The sequence below is a fragment of the Notolabrus celidotus genome, chromosome 16 (assembly GCF_009762535.1).
Source record: "Notolabrus celidotus isolate fNotCel1 chromosome 16, fNotCel1.pri, whole genome shotgun sequence".
In the NCBI taxonomy this organism is placed as follows: Eukaryota; Metazoa; Chordata; class Actinopteri; order Labriformes; family Labridae; genus Notolabrus; species Notolabrus celidotus.
In genome coordinates, this window is record NC_048287.1 from 27,045,750 (window position 1) to 27,064,908 (window position 19,159).

A 19,159-nucleotide genomic window follows, 5' to 3' on the forward strand; every position below is an offset into this window, starting at 1 on the left:
TCATGACGTCATGCAGGTCACGTGAGAAGTCTCAAAGTGTTGTCCCATTCCCAGTTCTACAGTTTGAGCCCTCACAGCCTCCTGCCCTCAATCACTTTCCAGCTGACGTCAATCAAGTCAAGAAGGACTCATGGCTTAGGGAGGACATTGAGATTGGGCCTGGGACAGCCCTAAGCCCTCACAGACTTGGTAGGAATGTGCCTCAATGTCAGTGAGCGTGGACACTGAGAGTGGGCCTGTGACTGTTGGATTGACTTGATGCTTCTAGGGTGAGTTTTATCCACAGGTGGGCAGTAGTGGTGCACGTTTGATGCTCCCAGTGTTACCAGGGTTTATTAGTAAATTAATTGTTATCACAGACCCTTCCCTAAAAGTAGGACATTTGGAACAGGAGGAGATCAGGTCTGCTAAGTCAGTGAGCTCTTTTAAATCCCTTCTTAAAACATACTTTTATCGCAGAGCCTTCCTGGATTTTATCTGAATTTTATTTTATTTTTACCGTCTTAAGAAATATATTTTAAAATAATTGTAGCCCTTTAGAGTTCTTTTAGGGGAATTTTATGTCTTTTAAAATATGTTTTATTTATTTATCTTGACTTGTGTGTTTTTATGATATGCCTGTTTTATTTTGCTGCCCATGTGAAGCACTTTGTAACTTGGTTTTTGAAAAGTGCTCTACAAATAAAATGATTATTATTTTTATTATTATTATTATTATAAATACTTAAACATAACTTCACAAAGAAGGCTCTGGAAAGTGCCGTGCAAAAGTCTGCATTAAACTGCTTTTATGTATAAAGAATTTACACTCCACTTTGGACTTCCATATATTTAAAAAAGTGCATAAAATTCCCAATTATTTTTTGTAAATGTGTAACATTTTTTAGGTGGATATTGTACAAAAATGTGCACTTGAGAAAAAACTTGAAAATTGTGATAAAGATAATATTTTTCCATCAGTTATTGAAGAAAGTCAGATTTAAAGTGATAATATTATTGACTTATTGCATGTCAAAAAAATGTTTCAAACATGATCCTGTTTTAATTTTTATTTTTATATCCTACAGCTCCAAAAATTCAGAAACATCTGAAACATTCCACTTCAGGTTCAAGTATCTTTCTAACAGTAAGAGACACGACCGCGATCACCGGGAAGACTGCTGACATCTGTGACTACATTTCCCAGCATCCATCCAGTGGCGGTTCTGGGGAGGGGCCAACAGGGGCCCCTGTGGCTGAATCTAGACCCCACCCTGTGGCCCCCCCTCTACACCAAACAAATATTATACAATAAAAAAAGCTTTGGTATTGCGCCGATGTTACAGGCGGAACACATGCATGTGGCACTTGGTTCCAGTCCCTTAGAGCGCTCAGGGACTCATGTTGAGTGTAAACAGCCAAACAGCTGCTGTCAGTCTGCATGTTGATGTAGCACACAGTAGTATATATGTCTAGTATATAGGGATGCACTGATGTTTTGCCAGTTTGTTCTCAGCCGGTCCTCGCCCTTTCAGTCTCTTTGGTCAGAGTTGAATGTGTCCCTCTGACAACACCCTTGGCCCCAGCCTGGACCCCCAGTAAATTGGTCTAGAACCGCCACTGCATCCATCCTAAAAAGAAGAAAATAAAAACACACAGAGTCTGGTAGTTTTTAACACGTTGGCTTTTATTCAGTGAAACCCGCAGCCCAGAGCTCATCCAGTGCCAAGAAGGAGACAAATTCAGAGGGGATTCAGCCAATCAAACGAGCCCGATTGTCCTCATTGATCATTAACTCTGCATGCACTCAACAGCTGACCGCAGTGCGTCTTTTCACCTTCTGGAGTCTCACTGGTGCTTCAGTCGGTAGTTTGTCTTCGTTTCAGTAAAAATTAGACGTCAGAGGAGGTAAATGTTGAAACACAAACACAGGTGAGAAGTTACAATTTACCCCTTCTTTTTTTAAGTTATTTTTCCTCTTTTTGGATATATTAAAGTGATAAATGTTTCCACTTGAACAGCTTTAATCTTTATTCCCACTTAAATCTCACCTGTGTCGTGTCGGCGTCACATTTCCTTCCTCTTATTTTAACGTTTTCGTCCTTCCACTCCATTGCACTTATAAAATATCTATTTTTAAGAACCACTACTGCATATTTTTTTCTATTTTTTCTGTTGATCTAAACTACTCCACATCCATTAAATCATTAAATAATGAAAAAACAATAAACACATGTTGTTTACTGCTGGCCTGCGTTTGTCCTCGAGAGAAATATTTGCTGTTGAGAAATATTGATGACTGCAGTTTTTGTGGAAATTGCCTCATTTTCCCTTAGCGTCAACTCACACTCCTGACAGTCACTCTTCTCTTGCACACACACACACACACACACACACACACACACAGTCAGACACACACACACAGCCATACTCACTCTATTTTTACAGTGTCATGTCACACATTCTGCTTAGTTACATCTTTGTACACAAACTGCCAGTGGATTCACAGTGACATTTTTGCTCGACCCCAAACCCGCTCAAACACAGATTCATCCTCCTCCACCCATCACCTCTCCACCTCCGCCTCCTCCTCCACTCTACAATCCAGCCTTTTTCTACCTTTTCCTCAAATTTAAAACCTCCTGAGATCACTTTGGACCACATAAGCTCTCTTTTTTTTTATTATTGCTTTGCCCGAAATGAATCATCTCTGTCTGCAGATGGTTTTGAAGCAGACATTTTTAGTGGGCTCCTCAAAATCACTTCCAGGAACATTCAGGGATAAAAAAAGTTTCATATAAAATGTGTGAATCTACAGCAAACAGGCCATATATTTACTCTGAACAGTAAGGATTAAAGTCTCCTCTCTTATTTTAAAACTTTCAGGTGTTAAATAAAGCTTTTGTTTTGGGTTAATTCTGAAATAAGTTTTAAGACAGTTATTTTTTCACACCAAATAATAAGGAGCAGACATGATCCACATGTTCCCCAGAGGTTAAACCCTCCCCACTCTTCCTTTCTGCTTCTCTACGCTGTGATGGTCTGTGAAGGAGCCATGCTGCTCTCTCTGCTCCGGTTCTTCAGCTGCTGCTCTTCGTGGGCAGGGGTGTTGCGGTGCTGCTGGCGGCGCGGCGCAGGGCGAGGCGGCAGGGTCAGGGTGCAGCAGGACACTCCCACCGTGGGCTCGGGTAGATCCTCTGCGATGGACCAGCTGTCGGTGGCAGGGTCGTACTTCTGCACGGCTGCCTTGTAGCGCTTCTCCGCCTCATTCCACCCGCCCAGCAGGTACAGCTTCTCATTCAGCGGGGACAGACCGGCGGTGCTCACGCCGAGGGGCAGAGGGGCGGCCCGGCTCCATGTGCGGCCCTCTGGCTCGAAGACCTCCACAGAGACTACATCCACCCTCTCACCACCAGGCCCCAGCTGGCTTCCTCCCACCACATACACCTTTCCTCCGAGGGTGGTGGAGCAGTGCCAGCCGCGGGGTGTCTCCATGGAGGCGCACTCGCTCCAGGTGTCGGTATCCACCTTGTAGCAGGCCACAGAGCGGGAGTAGGCACAGTTGATGTAGCCCCCGGTCACCAGGATGTCTCCAGAAGGCAGGGTGGCGCTGGAGTGGCAGCAGCGTGGCACCTCCATGGGAGTACGCATCTGCCAGGTGTTAGAGGATGGCAGGTAGCTCTCGGTGGTGGCCAGCAGACCCTCCACATTGCGGCCTCCAATGGCAAACAGGCGGCCACCACTGGCTGCCAGAGAGAAGTGGGTGCGGCGCTGACGCATGCTGGCCAGGTGGAGCCAGGTGTTGAAGCGAGGGTCGTATCTAGTGGAAGAGAGCAGAGCAGAGAGTGAGGGCTCCATTTACACCAGGTCACCTGATTCTCCTGGTAGTCATGTCTACATTCCTGTGATGACCTCCAAAGAAGTCTCATGAGGGTTCTGAGTTAACTGTTCCTGTTCCTGTACCTGCTGAGTGTGCTGACTGCATGCTTGGCCTGGTTGCGGGCATCGTTCTGGTCCTCTCCTCCAGCCACGTACAGGAATCCGTCCATCACAGCCACACACTGGTTGAAGCTCTTTGCAGGCAGCTGGGTGAGGTGACGCCAAGTGGCTCCGCTTTCACGAGGATCCCTCCACAGCACCTGGACCACAAAGTCAAAAGGTCAGCAAGGGATTATATCAAGTTTCTTTTAAGGTAGTAAACACAAAAGACAAAAACACACTGATGACACACTGACCTCCCTGCTGAGAGCTCTCTCAGTGAGCGAGGGTCGACCCCCGACGGTAAGCAGAGTCTGCTGACCAGCTCGCACCTGAGTGCGTCTGGACTGCAGGGTGTTCTGCTGGTAGGGCAGGAGGTGGTAGTTCATGGCGTCCACCAGCAGGCGGTGACACTGAGGGTCCATCATCATTCGAGGCACCGGCTGAATTTGACTCACCAGCTCGCTGGCAGGGATCGTCTCAAAGCGGATGAGAGACAGAAGCTCTGCAGCGTGAGCCTGACGAGAGGCATCGAAGTCCAGCCACCTCATGGCCAGCTAGAGAGAGAGAGAGAGAGAGAGAGACCAAAGAGGAACATTAATGGTGCCTTCCCAGATGTCTCATGGGCCCGTATGCATCCTCGTACCATCAGGGATGATGTCTTTTGCACTGAGCACTGACAACAAGCTGTTTGGTCCCTCTTCAAAAGACTGTCGGATTTTCAGTCAAGGCAGATGTGTGTCTAACATGAGTCTGGTCCTGCTCAAGGTTTCTGCCTGTTAAAGGAAGTTTGTCTTTGCTACTGTGACTTGCTAAATACTACAAAGTGCTCTGCTCATGGTGGATCAAGATGAGATCAGACTGAGTCCTGCCTGTAAGATGGGACTGGATCTTTTTCTGTCTTGATGTTGGGTCTTTGTTAACAATATATCATAGACGGTCTAGACCTGCTCTGTTCAGATAACATTTGTTGTGATTTGGTGCTATATAAATAAAGATTGATTGATTGATTGATTGATTGATTGATTGATTGATTGATTGATTGATTGATTGATTGATTGATTGATTGATTGATTGATTGCCCATGTGTCCCACCTCTTCCCATGGTACAGTTTGAACCTACTTTTGTGGATGCAGCAACAAACTGTGTTGACGGACAATGGTTTTTGAGCCCATGTAGTGAATTCCACTACAGAGTCATATCTGTTTTTAATGCAGTGCCACCTATTTTTTTAGCTTCCACATGAAGGTGGCTTAAAGAACACCCTACAGCAAAATATAACAGGCCTGCAGGACTTTATGAAATTAACGTTATGAGAAACATGTCTGTGAAGGTTCTCAGTCATCCAGGTCATGGTATTCCAAAGCTTGATCCGCAAGGGAAGCAGAAACTTGCCTTAATTCTAAGACAACTGTATGAAATGGAGTTTGTATTAAAACATATACATGGACTAACATTTGGTGCAGTTTATAAATACAACTCTCATCGCATCACTCCCCCTCAGCTGCTCTCTATTTAAGTCTGTCATGCATGCATATTAATAAACAGTGTACTTGAATACAGTGAGTTATATTTGGGGGATTCTGCTCACAGTGAACCTGCAGGCGACTGGCTTTGATTCATGGGTGCTGTTCTGAACAGCTGGTCTGGGGTTTGTTTTTAGGATTAGATGGAAATAGCTGGAGGGTCGACGAGTTAATACTAGGGGGAGCATCCAAACGACCCAGAATTCTCCTCAGTTTGGATATTAAATATAAATAAGTTTCCAATAATTCATGGGAAACTAACTTTGAAGCCAAACACTAATAAAAATTAACAGCATTTATTTTGCTTTCTTTTAACCTTTGACCTTTTCAGACAAAGTTTGACATCTGACCTGGAAAGCGGTGACCTCTGACGGCAGCAGCAGTGAGTCGTCCTGCAGGAAGGCAGAGATCTGCTCCAGGGTCAGCTGAGTAAAGAGCGGTGTGTCTGCGAACTGCACAAAGTTCTCCAGGACGAAGCGGCGGGCGGCATCGCAGACGGGCAGCAGGCCGTAGGCGGAAGCGATGTTCCAGATGTAGACGCAGGTCTGCACGTTGAGCTCGGCCAACAGGAAGTCCATGCACATCTTCAGGAGCTGAGGGATCTGCAGGGTGGCGGCGGCAGAGGCGGTGCAGCCAATGGTGTAGAGAGACATGTGGACGCGGCCCAGGTAAGCAAAGGTGATGACATTAGCCAGGCCTGCAGACACAGAGTGACACAAGACACAGGTTTAATTCACTAATTGTATTCTTTGAGTTTCTAACATGGAAACCAGATATATCTCAAGAAGAAGACATGTGAGACATGATTTGTGCCCTTTAATTTCCCCTTCAAAATTGGAAGAAAGTGCTATCTCAAATCTTGATTGAGGATCTCTTATACTATTGATTGGTAATATAATTTTTTTGTCATTTTTATCTTTATTTGGTATGAAGTAATGTTTCAAAAAAATGAATTTATTTAATTATGTATTTGCTTTTTAGATTTTGGTGACTAAAATGTCAGAAAGTAATAAATAATGGCCGTCACACTTTCCCTCGAGCCCCAGGTGAAGTCATCAAGATGCAAGTTCCTTCAACCTAAGGTATCAAATCTCAAATGTATTCACTTTTACTATCACATATGACAAAAAAGCTAGAAATGGACAAAATGGACAAAGTTCATAAAAAGTAAAGGTAAAAATCTTCTGAAAGGGATTGACAGAAAGTCAGAGGAAAGCCCTGAAATAATCTTTGAACTTCATGCAACATGAAACATAATATTTGTTATACAACTGGACTGAAGTGCAGTCAGACTGGCGTACCCAGCGGTGAGAGGGAGGGGAGCTCCAGGCGCTTCATGCTGGGGTCTTTGGCCAGAATCTCCCTGAAGTACTGACTGACGGAGGAGATGACCAGCTTGTGGACGTCGAAGGCTTTGGTCTTACAGGCCAACTCCAGATCAGTCAGGAACCTGAGGAGGAACGATGAATGAGTGACATGCAAAACATTTACTCTGATTATAATAAATCAGAGAGTTAAAATCACCCTGCGACATAATATAAACGTATCAGAATACAATATCATGTGAAATTTTTGCTGAAGCATGCACAAATTGGGACCCCTGTATTGCACCATTTATACTGCGCTGTAATATTACAGTTTTGTAATTGTATGTCATCATAACTGTAAAAATATGGTCAAGTAAATGTATCATAACTTATTTTAAGATAACTAGCAGGTAGGAGAATCATGCTGTTTTAATATTTTCAAGCATTTCAATTGAATGTTTTCCATATTTTACTTCTACAACTTATCATGCTTTATCATTATTGTTTAGAATCTTAATTTAATTTATTGTTATGTATCTTGATCAAAAATATATATTAGTCATATTTACAGGAATTTGAATTGTATACTGGCTGAATTAGAATCATCATTGCTGTACTACATTTAACCATAAATGGATTGAATCACAATTTTGTCTCTTTTTAAGGGTGTAATATTCAAATGTGGGCTTCATTAGCTGAAAAACTGAAGAACAGATCTGGCCACGTTTAAGATCTGTGTCGTGGTCTGATGCAGCTGGTGGTCTCAGTTTGCTCTGGGGTGGGTTTTTATTATTTTATATTTTTATTAATTAGTGTGTTCATTGTATTTTATTCCGAATTACAATGTACACTATTTGTAGTTTTTCTAAATGTCTAAATAAAAAGATTTGATTAAAAACATTATATGTGCACAGCAAGTTAAGCTTATTTATGTGGGAGCTGGAGCAGGCTTTAGTTTTTACATTAAGGTTCTTTCTCTCTGTGTAGCTATTTCTCTTGTATGGTTAGCTTTAATTCCATCTTATACATTTACCGGGCTCTCCCTTGGTAGCCTACTGTTCCTCTGTGGGAGAAAGGAGGTCTGTCTGTGCCAGAATGAACAGTGGATCAGGAATAGAGAGACAATCACAGCATTATTAAGGCTCAAAAACAATGAAGAATTCCACTGGTTTATGTGAATCTTGGTATAAAGGGTGTTGATTATATTATCAAGTGATGATTGTGGAAATTTTTTTTATATATGTATATTATTGCTTTTTAGTAATATGTTATTGTAACTGTACATTATTGAAATATATTTTATATTCAAATAGTTTTGTATAATTGTCTTATCATTACGGAATACATTCATGATTATATTATATTTTAATTCAATGTAAATGAATATTTTTTATTTGATCCTTATTGAAATGGATCCTATTGTTATTGTGTCAAATTTAACCGTATCATTTTAATTGTTTATCTTAAGAACTGTAATGTAAAAAAATATATTTTTAATGTACTGTATTGTCATCATATACCGTCATTTTATTATGTTTTAATAGAACTTAATTGTGATACTTTATTCAAGTTGTAATGTATTGCTCTTTTTTTGTTATTGTACACCTTTATACTGCAAAATACCTCACTGTTGCATTGAATTTAACTTGCCTTTAATCATTGTTGTATTATTTTATATTTGCTTAAGCCTTTATGTCCCGTCATTACATATCATTCAGATATAGACGTGATCATCCTGCTTGTGTAATTTAATCACATCCTCTCTGACTCATTGTATGACTTCAGTGATGATATAAACATTAACATCTTACTTCTCCTGGCGCATCTTGCTGAACTCCTCCAGCACGGCGTTCCCATGCAGGGGTCGGGTCAGCTCACAGCCCAGCCCGAGGCCTCTCTCTCCGGGCTTGATGACGGGAGGCGGCAGAGGCAGCGGCAGGTTGAGGCTGTTCAGCTTGGCGATGTCTAGCGCCGCCATCTGCTCGATCATCTTCACCCCGGTCTCCATCACCACCACGCCATCACCCCGGCTCTCCACCTTCAGCTGGACCGGAGCGACCTCAGGGTTTGTTTCCACTGCAGGCTTCTTCGGACGTGAGGCCTTCTTCTTGGGTGCCATCTTTGACCTTTGAGGTTGGTTCTTGGTAACTTTTGACTTTAGTTTGATTGAGTTGGTTTGCTCTGGGATGACTTACTGAGGTTTGCTTGACTTCGGTATCGTTAGCAGAACCTTTCTGCTTTTCAGCTGGATGTTGAAGCTTTGTGTCGACCAATACAATTGTACAATGGACAGACTGGTTCTGGATTTCGTTGATGGTTTCACTTTAACACAGCACACAGCACCTGAAACAAAAACAAGAAACAGACAAAGATGCGATTATAGTTCGTTGAGCAAATCTAGGAGCTCAAATAAATACTTTGGAGGTGAAGTTTATGATTTATACTGCAGCCTGTAGTAAGGGGAGCTTATGGCATTCAGTCTATGATACACAAACATCCCAAACAGACAGACAGAGAGCCCACATGTTTTCTAATCCACCTACAGACTGTCTCTGTGAGCCTGCAGTTTGTGAATGACAGCTGCGACTGTCCTCGGGGTCGGGGTTTGTGGTTTACAGCTGCCCCCCCTGACCATCAATGCCTCACTGCACATGCTATAAGTTTTGACCACAGAGCAACTGAAGAATCTTATTAATGTTTGCAATGAGCTTCAGATCACAGCAGTGAGTGTGACAGAGAGTGTAGAGATCACGTTCGAGTGCTGATATGAAACGAGGAGAGGTCGTCTGGAATCAACAAACAGGACAAGAACGCCACATTGGACAAAAAGTCTCCCAGCGAAGGACGATGCTCCCGTGAAGGAGCATCGTCATTACTCATGTACAGTCAATGGTTCTAACAACAAACACAGCTCCTCACCTCCAACAGGTCGTGTAACTTCAGCTGAGAGGCAGCAACTGCACTTTGGGCTTTTAATGCAGAGTATTTCAAACTCAGGAACTGTGAGTCAAGATCAGCTTTGTTCCTGGCACAGAGCTTGTTGATATTCACCTGAGCCAAGAGCAGAGATCACCTCTCTGCTGTCATTAAAAAAACACTGGTGCCTATTTGGGGCCTCAGCTTAGTTCCAGTTTGATCTAATCTCTCTCACCGAGCCTCACAAACATCCTTACCTGATTAATTTCTATCTTTGTTTCAGTTTTGCCCTTTCTGACTAATTTGTGCTTTGTGCAAGCAGCCTAAAATTCCAGCTTCATTCTTTTGATATAATTTTTTTGGGAACTTTATTTTTTATTTTTTTCATTAAACATAGAAAAACACAACACAGAACATTCCTTGACAACATCACAGAAAATGTACGACAGTGCAAGGAAAAAGAAAATAAGAGAAAGAGAAAGAAAACACATTGGAGCCTAGACAGCTGAATAAAACTGAAGAGTGAAAAATAATAAAGTAAGTGGATAGTTCAGACATTATAGCACAATGCACAGTTCCCTTTAGTTAAAGAGATATGTCGCTATAGGTAGACGTCTCTTCACAAAGATATCAGACCGTAATTGTAATTGAGCAGTTAAAGCCTCCATTCCATACACCTCCCTCAGCTTCTATTTCCACTGTACCACTGTAGGTGGCTGTGAATTCATCCATTTTATTGTCCCCATTTTCCTAGCAGTCATCAAGAGAATATGTAACAGGTGCTCTTGGTCTCTGGTGTACTTGTCTTCAGGGTTTAGATCGAAAAGAAACTGGCTTGGGGTGAATAGTAAATCAATTCCCAGAGCTTTATCTACCTCACTCTTTAGAAACCTTGGGCAATCCCAAAATATGTGCGAGTGGTCACCAACCATTCTTCTTTTGATATTATGACTGTATTCTCTTACATAATATTCCATTTTTTAAATAGAGCTAAAATTCTTTTCTCATACAATTTGATTCTTTTAATTATTTCTAGATTTAATTTGTTGTTTTCTGGTCAAAAATTTGCTTGAAGGAAGTTTTGCCTTTTAACAACTAAGAAGAATCTATGGTGTGTGTGTGTGTGTGTGTGTGTGTGTGTGTGTGTGTGTGTGTGTGTGTATGTGTGTGTGTGTGTGTGTGTGTGTGTGTGTGTGTAGCTATTTTTATTTCAAGACATATATATATATAATACATACCTAAATTTAATCTTTTATATTCATACTGGACGCAGGCTAAGTTTAAATCAGTAGATAGGTCCCTGTACTCCAGTGTCTCTATTCTTACACATTGCCCTGAAGAAGTCTCATAACACACACCTGTCTGTGACCTCTTCTCTGACTCATCTGATTTTTTAAATAATACTGTCCATGCTAATGATGCAAACATCAGTGTAAGTGCTGCTGTAACCTGAAACTCTAAAATCAGCTTTGTTGTAACTTTAGTCGTAACTTCTCTCATCATAGAAAACTTTCACTAACATTACTACACTGAACCATCATGACCACAAATGTGTTCATGATTCACTCCGTCCATCACCTTCCCCTCCCCTCCTCTATCACTCCGAGTCTGAACTTGGCTCTTTTTAAATAGCACCCGTGGCCTCCACACATGGACAGAGCGGGGACGAGGAGACGGGATCGCACAGGGCGAAGCTGCAGCTGTCGCTGGTGTCATATGAAGAGGAGGGGCCCACAGTTACAGATCAGGCAGGCTATTTAGGATGTCGCAGTCACTGTTTAAACAGTTAAAACTGCAACACCACACACCAAGGACACTTTATAACCTCATTACACCACAAATTAACTGAAAGGAAGAGAGATGTCAGTAATCCTGCATGCTCAGTCAGAGGAAGTGACTTCAAATATTTTCATCAGGAGGTGTGTTTAATGTGACAGGAGCAGAGTTTCAAATGTGACTCTCTTAGAGGCATTAAAGACACGTGTAGAGTTGATAGAGTCAGTGACAGGAGCAACTGGACACAGGAGGGGCAGGACGGTGACAAAAACATGCTTGATTTAAAACCAACATGGTGAACAAACATGACAATGATTATTTACACCTTGTTTCTACAAAGCTAACAGCACGGTCTTCATACTTTCACAAACATAAACTACATAGATTTTACAAGTGAACAGGTAAGAAGCACAGAAAATCATCAGATGTGTTCACATCCTCTGTTTGAGTCAAATCTACCAACACTACAGAATAAAAAAGTCCATTACAAGGAAAAGTCCTTCATTCAATACCTATGGAAATACTAATTCTGTAGACTCAAGTTTGAAACTTACATTAGATCATAAATAAACTTGTTGTGAGCTGGTTTTAATTCATTTTAACACGTTGGTTTCCACTATAAAGTTTGGGCCCCTGCAAAAGGTCTAAAGCTAATATTAAATCTATAGGTGCATTTCGACCAAGAGTTCTGGGGTCTTTTAGCCCCCAGAACTACTTTCCCCGGAACTAAAAGGTTCCTGTGCCCCCATTATTGTCTGCGTTTCGACCACGGGCTGAAGTCCCGGGTGGATAGTGCAAATCAGGCCAGTGACGTATAGAGAGAAAAAATTATATTAAATAATATTTTGAATTCTTAATAAAAAACTACACTAGTATGCATTTCCAGGAACTCCCTCTGTGTTTCAACAACTGTGTAAACTCCACAAACAACATTACGTTCAACCGAAAGTCCCAGGACCTTTGAAAAGTACTACCCCGCAAGCAGGGGCTTTTCAGGGGGGAGATTATCTACCCCTGAACTAAATTTAGACCCTAGTTCCTCCGGTCGAAACGCACGTAGTTCAGGGGTAAGGTCCCGAGTTCCGGGGTAAAGTTCCTGCGGTCGAAAAACACCATATCTAATTATTTTTGTACGTAATTGGGTAATTTCAACAATATGCCTTCTTTTCTGTTTACCCAGCTTCTACTCAATCCATCAATCTTTATTTATATAGCGCCAAATCACAACAAATGTTCCCTCAAGACTCTTTCCAAACAGAGCAGGTCTAGACCGTACTCTATGTTCCATTATTAACAAAGACCCAACATCAAGACCGGCTCAGATCCAGTCCCCTCTTACAGACAGGACTCAGTCTGATCTCATCTTAATCCACCATGATGAGCAGAGCACTTTGCAGCATTTAACAAGTTACAGCAGCAAGGACAAACTTCCTTTAACAGGCAGAAACCTCCAGCAGGACCAGACAGGAGTCGAGCACATTTCAACTCTGTCTGTTGACACTGTGGCAAAAACAGGATTTTCTGTTGGCTCTCTAAATCAAAACGGCCAAACAAGATGAGATACATTTAAATATTGGATCATGTCCTACAGTCCTGGCGAAGACAGTGGAGCTGGTGAGTGCATCTTTAAGTTGCTGATCTCTATAAAGTAACTTGAAACAGAAGTGTTAACTCACAACAGTGTTTAAAGTTGTGATGTTTGCCTCATTTATGTTTAAAGTTCAGAGAAGAAGGAGCGCTGCATGAGGATGAAAGTTCCCTGTAAATATTCACGCAGAAGTCTTGTTCACTTTATTTGATTTTACCTTCAAATGAAATGTTCAGTTTCATGTTATTCATCAAAAGGCCAGACTTGATTTTTAACTTGATGGTGAATTTAGACTGTTTAGTGCCACCAACTATAAGATCAGAGGGACTATTGTTTTAAAACTGTATACATGAATCATTTTTAAATCAATATTTTGTGTCAAGTCCAGGAAAAATCTGATGTTAACTTGTTATCACAGGACAGTAGTGGATGCATGTCTGCTTAGGATGCCTGTTGTTAAAATGATAAAGCTGGACACTGGTGTGTTGAAAAATGCTGCAAACAAAACAAAGATTTTGAACTCTTTGTTTTGTTCTTTAAAAAAATGCCATCATAGCTTTTCATATCTTCTTCTTCTGAATGGTATGTGCTTAGTTAGATAAGTGTAGTACAACATTATCCTCTGATACAAAGTGAAGTAAAGGTATAAAGCAGTATGGACTGGAACTACTTAGGTAAAGTGTAATTTCCTCGAAAGCAGACCTAATTAAGAGGGCTCTAAATAACTGTATATTATATAAAAACAAATGTTTATTTATATTCACGTCCTTGACGACATTTCTCTGACACGTATCTCTTGTCGGGGGATTCTGCGGCATGAAAATAATCTTTGCTGAGCAGAGATCAGCCTTCGGAAATATCTGGGACCAAGGTCAGAGCTGAGAGCAGCTGCACTGTCATCAGCCGCACTGTGATCCAGACCTAACCCCACCACCACCACCACCACCATCATCAACACTGATAAACACACTGTAAATAACAACAGCGTCTTGTTTCACAACAACAGCACCGCAGCCTGAATGGCAACCTGAGGAGGAGGTGGTTAAACACGGTTTGAGGTATTCAGAGATCTTTTTACACCCTCCTGGTGTGAGCGACAAACAACACAGACAACTTTTTGAATAAGTATGTGACCGTCTTAGCCCTGTGATAGGCTGGCAACCTGTCCAGGGTGTACCCCGCCTTCCGCCCGAAGCCAGCTGGGATAGGCTCCAGCCCCCCGTGACCCCTAACGGGATAAGTGGTCAAGATAATGGATGGATGGATGGATGGATGGATGGATATGTGACCGTCTCATGATTTTCTTTCTTAGCTTCCTGGAAGAACTTTACAATCAAATAACATTAAATTCACAAATATTTTAACAATGTCAAATATCTGAGTGTCTGTAATGCCAAAATGTTGTACATCAACGATAAAGAGTCCAGTTTTCTCATATATTTTCTGTTTTATTCATGACAGTTTTTTTGTTTTGTGTCTTTGCTTAATTCAGATTGTTTTTTGCATGTAGTGACTACGGTGGCCCTGAAGGACAAAACAAATTTACAAAAGATGAAACACTTTTACAAAGTTGGAGACAATTTTACAAATGACTGAACACTTTTACCATTTCTGAAACAAATTAACATTTCATTTTTACGGAAAGGGAATGTACCAGATACCGGAAGTGATCTGGCAGTGATTGAGTGAGGGGTCATTTAGTTTGTTTGGATGGAGAGAAACCAAACAGAGATGGACATGGTTTGCATATTAGGACATCCTCGGGTCTCAGAGTGAGGTGTTCGACCTCAGATGAAAAAGCATCATGTCTCCGCAAAACCTTCATCATGTGTCAGAATTCAGATGAAATGGCCTTAGACCACATCGCCTCAGGCTAAATGGAGTCAGGCTAAAAGGAGTCAGACTTAAAGGAAATGTGTTCCGCCATTTGTAAAATTGTCTCCATCTTTGTAAAAGTGTTTCATCTTTTGTAAATATGTTTCCTTAAATGTAAACTTGTTTTGGCCTTGGTAAAACTGTTTTGCTGATGTAATTTTGTTTTATAAAATGTAAAAATGTTTTCCAAAATGTAAATTTGTCTCCAACTTTGTAAAAGTGTTTCATCTTTTGTAAATTTGATTTGTCCTTCAGGGCCACCCAAAGTGACAGACGTGGCTACCTATAACTTTGTACGTGTTGTGTCACAGGATACAGCTGCTGTGGAACTTGTGCATATACAGTTTATGTAAGTGTGTACTTATTTTTAACTTTTTAAATACTCAGCTTACATGATAAAATGTACGACTGTAATATTACTAAGAAGGAAAAAATAGCTCCGTGTGTAGCCTGTTATGTTGTTTTCATATGAGAAACTTAAGCCCTGCATGTTTTTTATGTTACCTGACTTGAAAAGGTCACAAGTGTCAGTCCCAGGTCAGTCTGCTGCCCATGAAATGACCAAACCAGACGTAAAAACAGATTGTGTTAAGATGTGTTTAAGTGATGACCTTTAGCCAAAAAATTACAGCCAAATACACTACAACTTTCTAAATCGTTGTTGACTTTAATATTATAAATGACAGAAGTCCAAACATCAAGCGTCCTGAAACTACACTGCATTATTCTACATGTGTACTTAAAGATATAATTATAAACTTGACAGAAACCAGGCTCAGATTGATTCACCACAGTCAACTAAATCATGTGTTACAGGTAAACTTCAGCTTCAGATTTCAGCCTCTGGTAACTTAATGACTGTATTTACATCTTTAACCTCCTCTGGTTGCATCTCAATTCACTCTTCTGCTTTTCCATTTTGGCTCCAGGTACTTTTGTCGTTTTATTTTCCACTGAAGAAAGTACTTCCTTAATTTAGGCTGGATATTTTTAGCTTATTGTAACTGTAATGAAATCGTCCCTTGCGCAACATAGGCAGTCGAATGTCTGCTTTTAACAAATCGAACACGGTTTTAGTTCAGTTCTAGTGGCTCTTTACTGACCCACCAAGTATTTAAAACATGGTCAGAACAAGCTTTCCAGAGGGGCTGGCTGCAGTGTGGATAATAAGCCTGCCTCCTCCATTATAGCAGGTGGAACATGGGTCAAACTAGAATGTTAAAACACACGTCAAATACATTTAACTGAGAGATCTTTGATGTTTCAGTCGCTACGTTTAATGTATGTTCTGGGTGATGTTAGTTGTCTCTGCGCATTCCTAGGTTCCACCACCACAATACGTCAGTGCCCAGTGAGGCGGCATTGTGGCTTCACATCCCACAATGGGAGTAAATGGAGGCACCCTGTCCATGTTAATGTACAGTCAATGCGTGTGACCAAGCAGAGGTCTGCAATGTTGGAACGCCACCTTCAATTAACAGCTTGGCTTGTTTATAACCTCCACCTTGGCGATACGCAAAGTACAAGAAGAGTTTCAAGCAAGGGATTTTGCCCAGGAATCACAACACAGAGGAAATCATATGTGTAGATTCACTTTATTTTAGCTCTATTTTTGGTCTCCTCCAACTCCTTGGACACTTTGATGCTTCCTACGTACAGAAAATCAGCCATAAAAGATGTCTGACTTTTGATATTTGTCTGCTAATAACTTCACTAACGTCTAGTCACAACCTGTCTCCTGCTGCAGCTGAAAACATCCTAATGAGAGAGGTGATGAAACCAAAACAATAACCTTCCTTTAAAGTGAAACAATCAGTTGAAAGGTGCTAAAAATTGCTGTCGAGTTGAAACTGAACTGCAGAGTTGTTGGGGTTGTGCTTTCAAATTTAGACCTTCAACATGACCTCTGTGTAAAACGAACACCACTGATAATTCTTCAAAATATATCAGAGTGGTAAAGTGGTATCAGCGGCATGCAGGGCTTTGGTTTTGTATTGTCACCTTTTTCTTTTCTTTTTTACACACATACGCACAAAGAAAACACCATCCCGGATGCTTGCACATAAACTCTATCTCTCTGCAGCTGTAGCTGAATTCCTCTGTCTATCTCAGGAGGGTATTTATAGGTGCTGACAAACACAACATGCATGTGTGTGTGTGTGTGTGTGTGTGTGTGTGTGTGTGTGTGTGTGTGTGTGTGTGTGTGTGTGTGTGTGTGTGTGTGTGTTTTTACAGCTAAGGACTGGAAAGAGAAGGACTGACACCCACCGAGGTGTTGTCAGAACTGCTTCACGTTGTTTCCACTCTGCACTTAAATAGAAATATAAGATAGAAATGTATTTTATGAAAGCATCAGACTAGTCGTTTGTTTTTTTGGTACACGCTTTACTTTGAAAATATCCAAAAATATCACGAGCAAAATGTACTTATTGGGCATTATGGTGCCTTTCCAAAGACGTACAACATCATATATTGTGTATGATATTTTACAAGTGTTACTGAAGAATATACACTCATACGTTACACTGTTACAGATGTTATTAGAGGTTATTTTTACTCTTTGATGCACTGTAAGTGTAACCTGAAATCTGTCCTGTTATACTACCAAATCATTTGTTTTGTATGTCAAATCTTCAGTACTGTTTTTTTCTTCTTTATTCTTAAAATTAAAAGATGCATTATATGAGATATAAATATGTTACACGATAAATCCATACAATGTCGTATTTTACTGTCAGTTGAGATCCTATCCTTTCACACCTCGAAGCAACCCAGCCTTATAACATAGTTAGAATTTGTTCCAACTTCTTAAATTTGTGTGCTCATGATGCATTGATAACTTTAAACCAATGATATAATATAGATTACTTATAAAATGAGCCTTTCTGGGTATCATGTTTGTCGTTCCATACGGACAGATATGAGCTTTTACTAAAGAACGAGATGAGTGCAGGACTTTTTAAGAGAGCATTGCTGTAGTACTTTTACTCTGAATAAGTAAGAATGACCTCAGAGTTGTATTTATGCTCTGTTGTATGCTTTGAGAGTGATTTTTTTAAATGCTTTGCAGCGCTGGTGGCTCCCATCTGTTGCAAAACATCAACGCTTAACATGCTTGAATATTTGAAGTGTTTTCTCCAGTCTTTAATAAAGCTTAACGTGTAAAGTTATTCTCCTCTTGTCTCAACAAGCTGAAATACAGCATAATAAGACATCATTTACCTCTCTTCGTCCTGGTTCCTGCTCTTCTTCAGTCCTTTTTCCTTCTTTCCTTCTCTCTTTAACCCTTCTGTTACGTTCTTTCTTTTGTCTTTGTTATTGTTCTCTAACAGGTTCCTCCTTGCCGTGTCCCTCTGTCCTCTGTCAGTCTGCCAGAGTGCTGTGTGTGTGTGAAGTGTATCTCAGTACCCAAAGGGTATCAGGGTCCCATCCGAGGCTGTGACGTAGGATTTCATCCCCCCCCCCCAGCAGAGCTATGAAATCCAACCACTCCTCCATGAGATCACATCAGATCCTCTCCTTTCCACCTCCTAAATCCACCTCCATTTCCAAATACAGGCACCCCTCGTCGCCCTCCCCTCCCAAAATATCCACAAAGAGGCGGGCCTGAATGTCCTCCTCCAAACCCAGCACCACCACCATCACCCACCACCTTCCTTCCCACTTTAATGGTCTTCAGGTTTCAGGTTTTAGACCTTGGTTGTGGTGTTGTGTGTGTGTTTTTAATTCTTATTTTGACTTTTGATCACAGAACTCTGTTAAAAACCTGAAATATTATTAAGAGCATTTAACGACCTACCCTACTTAAACACACTGTGAAAGTATATTCACACATAACCTCATTCAAGCAATAGTAAAAGTATCTGAAGTCTTTGTGCAGAAAACAGGCCCTGATAGCAGAAACGTTTGAATCTTGATCAAGTACAAAGCTGTCAGACAAATTTAGTGAAGTCAAAAGTTAAATATTTGGCCTTGTGAAGAGGGTTTCAACAATTTTTGTTTCTAAGTACTATGTAAACCTTAATATTGTCTGCTTTAAGAAACCATTAGCACTGATTTTAAGGAACCCTGAAGAACCCTAATGTACCATAGAATATCCTGTTAAAGGTTCCCTACAGCATCTGTTTCAAGGTATCCATAAGGGTCTGTTTTAAGGTACCCCAAGCATCTGCAGCATGGTTCAGTTTGGCACTCATTTTAAGGTACCCAACAT

At 41.0% G+C, this 19,159-nt stretch overlaps 1 protein-coding gene across 1 annotated transcript; it reads right to left on the bottom strand.

Annotated features, from left to right (window-relative positions):
- Nucleotides 1-1,645: 1,645 nt before the first annotated feature.
- Nucleotides 1,646-18,395, bottom strand: klhl43 (kelch-like family member 43). The gene is made up of 7 exons (XM_034705059.1): nt 18,169-18,395; nt 8,603-9,134; nt 6,786-6,934; nt 5,835-6,181; nt 4,215-4,514; nt 3,943-4,118; nt 1,646-3,799 (listed from the first exon to the last, which is right to left on the bottom strand). Exons 2-7 carry the CDS (start codon nt 8,908-8,910, stop codon nt 3,007-3,009), a joined length of 2,073 nt encoding a protein of 690 aa, XP_034560950.1. The 5' UTR covers nt 8,911-9,134; nt 18,169-18,395; the 3' UTR covers nt 1,646-3,006.
- Nucleotides 18,396-19,159: the final 764 nt, after the last annotated feature.

Bases quoted from the DNA above. Each gene is read 5' to 3' on its own strand.
- klhl43 (XM_034705059.1), bottom strand. From the start codon at position 8,910: ATGGCACCCAAGAAGAAGGCCTCACGTCCGAAGAAGCCTGCAGTGGAA. The intron at 6,182-6,785 runs GTACGCCAGTCT...CTGTGTCTGCAG, and splicing joins CCCCTCCCTCTCACCGCTGG to GCCTGGCTAATGTCATCACC. The intron at 3,800-3,942 runs GTACAGGAACAG...CTCTTCCACTAG, and splicing joins GCAGTCAGCACACTCAGCAG to ATACGACCCTCGCTTCAACA.